Source organism: Geospiza fortis, unplaced genomic scaffold, assembly GCF_000277835.1.
Source record: "Geospiza fortis unplaced genomic scaffold, GeoFor_1.0 scaffold54, whole genome shotgun sequence".
Taxonomy (NCBI): Eukaryota; Metazoa; Chordata; class Aves; order Passeriformes; family Thraupidae; genus Geospiza; species Geospiza fortis.
The window spans coordinates 17,444,378-17,451,158 of NW_005054301.1; the positions used below are offsets into that span (position 1 = coordinate 17,444,378).

At 42.9% G+C, this 6,781-nt stretch overlaps 2 protein-coding genes across 2 annotated transcripts in view; both read right to left on the reverse strand.

Moving 5' to 3' along the window:
* The window catches only part of SYNJ2BP (synaptojanin 2 binding protein), a 12,214-nt gene extending 8,583 nt beyond the window's left edge, over nt 1-3,631 (reverse strand). The window contains exon 1 of the mRNA XM_031064821.1: nt 3,616-3,631. Coding sequence (XP_030920681.1) covers nt 3,616-3,631 — 16 coding nt within the window. The remainder of the gene's footprint in view (nt 1-3,615) is intronic.
* On the reverse strand, nt 2,820-6,776 carry LOC102034773 (disintegrin and metalloproteinase domain-containing protein 20; the record flags this gene model as incomplete). The annotated part of the gene is made up of 1 exon (XM_031064827.1): nt 2,820-6,776. A coding segment is annotated over one exon (2,067 nt), but the record flags the coding sequence as incomplete, so codon positions are not given.
* Nucleotides 6,777-6,781: the final 5 nt, after the last annotated feature.

The window sequence follows — 6,781 nt, forward strand, 5'->3', positions numbered from 1 at the left end:
CACCTCCTGGGCCGCCGCCGGGCCGCGCCGTGGAGCACTGGGAGTTGTAGTCCCCGCGGGACGGGGCTGCTCCCACCGGCGCCCAGGGCCGCCACCGGCGCTCACCGCAGAGGCGGAAGAGCAGCGGGCCCAGGGGAGCCCAGAACAGCGCACCACAGCGCCCTCCTGCCCCCACACCTTCCCAGGCCCCTGCGCGGCATCTGCGCCTGGCCCTGCCTTGCTCCCCAGCCTGGAGCTGGTTTCCTTAGGAAGGTTAAGGAGTAGGCCATAGTTGTCTGGGGTAGGCATAGGAGAGAAGAACGGGGGATATATGACCTTTTCCCGGCCCTTTTGACTGTCCTCACAGCAAATTGAAAAACAGATCAGACTGTGCTGGGCAAGAACGAAAGCCCAACACAGGCAAGCAGCACAGAGAGCATCCATGCCAACGCCGAGTTACCCTGTGGTGCAATAAAGTGATCTAGATTCACAAACATAAATGGTGCGTAGAAATACCGTGCTACCGCTGGGGCAAGAAATACTTAACTAGATCCTGTAGAAGGTGTTTGGTTTGAGGATTTGAGAAATTTCCTCAGAACTCTACAGAACTCTAGATAGTTACCCAGCAATAAAAGGCAAAGTAGTTCAACTTGCTGTGTAACAGAGGAGCCACTTGAACCTGGGACTCTGCACCTCAGAGTTTATTGAACCAATAGATTATCAGGAAATAGCAAGGAAAAATTTATCCTTATCTATTTCAGCACATGCTATAAGTGTATCAATACAGACAATGACAACAGGGAACAATGTCAGTTGAGCCACCTGACTGCTTGGCACTATGAGGACAGCCACATCTACATGCTGCAGGAACCTCTCTGATGAAAATGAGGACCAGCTTATCTGGTCCTCAATGTTACACTACCATTTTATTTGTTTGGTATTGCAGTAAAAATAACAGATGTTTTTGACTACATTCGTTCCAAGATTACCTGCACTTCTGGATTCCTGAATTTAATAGGGAGAGACAACTTGGGCACTGGATCTCTGACTGCTAAACATTAATGCTTAGTGCTAAACTGAGTGTTAGAACACCTGCCTCAGAGGTGGGACAGGCATTCAAGGTCCAGTCACACTTGCAATGATGAGCAAAACCGTGACTCTGTGATAGATTTTTTTGTTGTTGCTAAGTAGCATTCACTCCAAGTTGAGCACTTCCCAGTGTCTCATACTCTGCCAGTGAGGAGGTGCACAAAAGCTGTGAGGGAGCATGGCCAGGACAGGTGGACAAAGGTATATTTCATACCACAGAATGTCCCATATATAAGCTAGGGAAGTTATTTGTAAGGGGGCCCAACACATTCTGGGACAGGCTAGGTATCAGGCAGCCTGTGGTGAGCAATTGTACTGTGCTGCACTTGTTTCTGTTGAGTCCTGTTACTCTCAACTCTCAATACTATTAATACTATTATTATTAATAATAATAATAATTAATAATAATATTTTAGTTGTTTCAATTATTAAACTTTTTTTATCTCAACCCACAAGGTTTACCTTTTCTTTCTTAATCTCCTTCCCACTGGGAGGGGTGGGAGGAGAGTGAGCAAGCAGGTGCAAGGTACTTGGCAAACTCCTTCAAGATACACAGTGTTCCTTAGCAGCAATTTAATGTATTTTAGAGATGACAGCCTTAGCTTAGAACAAAAACAATTTTATCTTGATCTGAGATAACTGCGATATTAAGTGTTTTTAAAAGTTTTCTTTAGCCAGGAAGGGATTTCAAACAAGAAATATGGGTCTATTGTAACTTAGTCCTAGGCAGCTCCAGGCATCATCTATCACTGGCCTGCCACATATTAACAGCTACCTAAGCCTTACTACCCTTACTGCACTGGCACAGACCATTTCACAGAATCAGAGAATGCCTTGGTTTGGAAGGGACATTTAAGATCATCTAGTTCCAACCCCCCTGCAATGGGGTTCCACTAGTCCAGGTTGTGTCTTCTTATTTCCTCCAGCACCATTTCATGAACTACAGTGACCCACATTTCTTGGGAGACAGTGCAGCAACATTTGCAAATTGCCTCTTCATGTACAAGTGACTTACATATTAACCTAGTTCTCGTATCCATTTAAAGCATTTTAAAATGCAGTTAGAACAAGGAGGGGGGAAAAAGGAAACAAGAAAGATTAGGACTGAACTTAGACCTGCACCTTCATAGCACCTTCAGAGTAGTGGGACATTTCTAATAAACCACCAGAAACATCAAGTTTTTCATTGCTGTGTTGAAATCAGAAACAATATTTTCAAGGAGAAAAATCTCAGAAAGGGAACTTACACATTTTATGAAACAAACTGGATTTTTTGAGATACATGTTTGTCTTGCTCATATGGCCCAAGAAGAAATGCGAGAAAAGTATACAGAAATACTCTTATCCAAAGCTCATTGAAAGCCTGCTCCCAATTAAGTCCTGGTTTTCCAGAACAATCTTTAAGGATAGAGAAAAACAGAAGCTACAGCATTTTATTACTTTATCTTTCCGAAAACTGCATTTGCAAGTAAGCTTTCTGGGCTAAATTGTGCTTTCATTTACACCTCTGTCTCTTTAGTGTGCAGCTCTGTAAACAAGAACTCCCTGACTCCAGTGTTTCTCTGTCTCAGCATAGATCTATACTTGGCAATTTATAGTATACTATTGATCAACAACGGCAGGCCATCAAGGTAGCAACCTGAAACTTCTGCAAAATAAAAAGCAAAAATAAAAAAAGTTTTTTAATTTTAAAAAGCAAAATAAAAAAAAAAGTTTTAGTAGGCACTAGATGTGCACAGGTAGTTGGAAGGTGCTGGGTGTAGTGCTTTTGTTACTTCTTATCTCTATCTTTCAGTTAATTCACATCTCTCTTGTCCGTCTTCTATCCCTTGTTTGCTATACCTGAATTACAATTGTTATTTCTCATAGGACATCCCTCCCGCTCCCCCATCCCCCAAAGGAGGTCTCTGGTTATGAGGAATAGATGTGGTGTTAGTCAAGGGCAGTTATCTTGCCTTTTGACATAAATGCAGGATCAAGTTTTCATCATCTAATCAAAACCATCCCTGTTGTATCATGACAATAAGCACAGCCTAAACAAACAATGTGTTACCTCATTTCTGCAGACAGCATAGATAAATATTTAAGGACCCATTTGCTCTACACAAAAAGCTGGGAAAAACTGTGAATCACATGCTTTGTATTTCACATCTTATCATAAGGTAATTGGCCCTTTTTGGATACAGGACACCAAAGAAATACACATAAAAATTACAGGAAAATGCATACTCTAAAAACATGTATATTTGGGACGCAGCAAGAGTTGACCATAATAATTTGTAGAGTCACCAATATCTTTCTTCCCAAGTGTTCCCAAGTGTTAGGGTACTTATCCTGCCTTTACAGAATGTTTGCTAAAAGTGTGCTCTTTATTTTCTAAATACAAATAATTCTTTTGTTAGCAGACAAGTGTATTATAACCCTTTATCCCGAAACACCTTTAAAAAAAAGTTTTAACTGTGATCTGGACAACAGACTCCTCTCCATGCTGATCTGATAGAACGGTCTAGTTACTACTGTAATAGAAATAATAACAATAAAACTTACTGAATGGTATTTCCATGTCCCTAATATTTTTCAGAAGTTAGACATATTTTATGTTGTGTTAAAAAATTAAAATGACAATGCTTCTGTGTAGCACTCCATAGAGCTGCAAGGACACATTCTGTTATAGCTGAAGAAAGAATCAGAGAATAAAGCCGAAAGAAACCCCCTGAGATAGTCAGATAAAGTATCTATCAAATATTGCAGGTATTCTAGGTAGGGGACACTTGCAGAATAATTCCAAATACTTCAGAAATCCAGTTAACTTGGGGAGGCCCACAGACAGTTCTTGTCAGAATTTGTTCTTGTGAAATGCCAGATTTGGTGTTACTACACTGTTGACATATATTTTACAGTTCAGAAATGCAATGCTTATTGGTTGTGATCTGGATAATCCTTCTCTACTCTTCCACAAAAGGAAGACCCTGTTCCCTATGATCTACCTCCCTCCTGAAGGGCTGCTCCCTGTAAACAGCTGTAAGCACTTGTGAAACAGACAGCTGTGTCTCACTGCAATACCTGTTCCTTACCTGTTTGTGTATCACAGATGTGAATTGAATAGACTAGAATTGAATAGTCTCCACAGAACCAGTGGAGACTGCAAGTGCAATTTTTTCTCTTTTGGTTGTTAACCAATGACAAAAGATGTTCATAAACATCTCTCTCACTGAATTGAAGAAAACATTAGGTGAAGGAGGAAATTGAAGCAAGTAGAGTAGCAAGTAGTTTGATATCTGCTCTTGGCATCCCTACGTGATAGTTGAAACCCCAACAATTTTAATCTCAAACAGGAGTTTGGACTAGTGTTACATGGTTCTGCAAGAAAGGTATTTTGACTATGTTTTCACACTGAATCCTACCACATAAAGCATCTATCTACACCTGTTTTAAGAAGTTTGCATTTTTATACTGTTGATATGAAGTATAAACACAATACCTGCAGTTTACTTAACTACATCAGTTTAAGAGCTCAGGGTACAAAGAACAGCATGCCTTACTGCCTGCATTTATTAACTTAAAAGAAAATATACAGAGATAAGATTTACTCTGCATTTAATGATATCACATGAGATTAGAGCTGTTCAGAACCTGCTGAATTATTTTGATGAGTTTTCAGATGGCCCTGAGGATAGTTCCTCAATAGCATCCCAAGATACTGCTTTTTTATCTTTGGTGGATTTTAACTCACCAGCAGGCGACTTTTCTTTAGGAACTTCTTTTTTTTTTGGTCTTTGAAACAACTGCAATATTCTATGGAATTGGGCCTCTACTTTCTGCCTATAACGGATGGAAAGGGCTATTCCAACAAAACACACAGAATAAAGCCCAAGTAGTGCTAGTCTTACTTTTGCTCTCTCAGCCTTCTTAGGTGGAGCGGGTCCACTGTCAACACTACCTCCAAATCCTTCTGATTCACAATATGGAGGAGCCCAGCCATACTCACAGTGACAGTTCTTGCGATTGTTACACATTCCTCTGTCATGACACTTTGTCATGTTGCAGTCGTAGTTCAGCACTGATACACTCATACACGTCCTGTTGATACAAAGCATATCACTACCACATGGTGTGCCATCTTCCACAGCTCCCACATCTGCTCTTGGCACCCCTACGTGATAGTCGAGGCCCCAGCAATTTTTATCTCGAACAGGAGTTTGGACTAGCGTTACATGGTTCTGCAAGAAAGGTATTATGACTATGTTTTCACACTGAAGCCTACCACATAAGACATTCTTAGTACTGCATTTTGCAAAATAGATATTGTCACGAATACCACAATTCCCAAACCGGTCACCTTGAGTATTCACTGCTTTAAAGCAATCTAAAGGGGCAACCTTGGCTTGTTTGCCAAAGAGACGCTGGCACTTTTCATTGTGGGAAGAACATTTTCCTTGATAGCAATAAACACCATCATTGCAAGGAGTTCCATCTTGTAGGTATACATCCAGTGGGCATTGAGGGGAAATCCCATTGCAATACTCTGGCAGGTCACAGCTGCCAGTACTCGCTCTGCAGAGTGTTCCTGCTGGAAGGACCTTACAGTTCTTGCAGCATCTTCCAGCCGCACAGCTTGAACCTGCAGTAAATGTACAGTTTGTGCGGCAACAAGTATCTCTTCGGCAGCTTGCTGCTGAACCACAGTCACATTGCTCTCCTCTTTCTACTATTTTATTCCCACAGTATTCACTTATCCCGGTGTAGAAACTGCCAGGTGCTGGTGGCTGACGAAGGCACGGAGCACCATTTACAACCAGCTCAAAGTACTCTTTGTAACTGCAGTCACTGAACGAATCAGTGTCACTATTGTGTTCATACATAATGCACGTCTTGCGTTTGCAATTACATTCCGGTTTATCATGGACCATCCCAAGATTATGGCCCAGCTCATGGACAAATGTGATAGTAACTGAAGATATCTTTTTATCAGTAAAGGAAATAACAGCCGCTGCCCAGTGGCTATCACACACTGTCCCTATATATGCTAATCCCAGGCTGCTTCCAAACCACTGATATGCAAATAAGTGAGCAACATCGTGGTACATCCGAGGTAACAGGTCTGACTTTCTCCAGGCGTTAAACGCACCAAGTACCTGGGGAATAGAGTTAGTAACATTTATAATGTTCTTTTCAGTCCAGATCTCCAGTCCTATAAGAAATAGCCGGATAGAAAGCTGTTTGCACAAAACGTCCCCAGCATTGATGACTTGCATGACGTCCTTCAAGACTTTGGATTTGCTCCTGCCTGACTTTACAAACCGCACGTGGTCCACGACCACTACCATCTTCACATACCTGATGTGCGTCCACCAGTCCCTCAGCTTTTCGTACTCCCCCGCTGACTTGGGAGCCTTGAACCACGGCAGCACAGCCTTTTGTTGCTGCAGCACCTCCGGCGTCAGTCCGCAGCTGGCTCCCTCGGAGCTGTTGTCTCCCTCCATGCGGTAGAGAATGTGCCGAAAGGCCGGATCATTGGGGACGGGCTCGATCTGGTAGGTATCGTTCTCCACCCAGAGCACGCCGTGGAGGCCCCTGCTGCAAGTGCTGAGGGCCACAAGGGAGCCGGGGCTCCCCACCACGTCGCCCTGGTAGAAGCAGTTGTCCCGCACGAAGGGGTGCTCCTCCCGGCGGGCCCCGTCCCGGCCGTAGGTGACCAGGGTGAAGGGGCGGG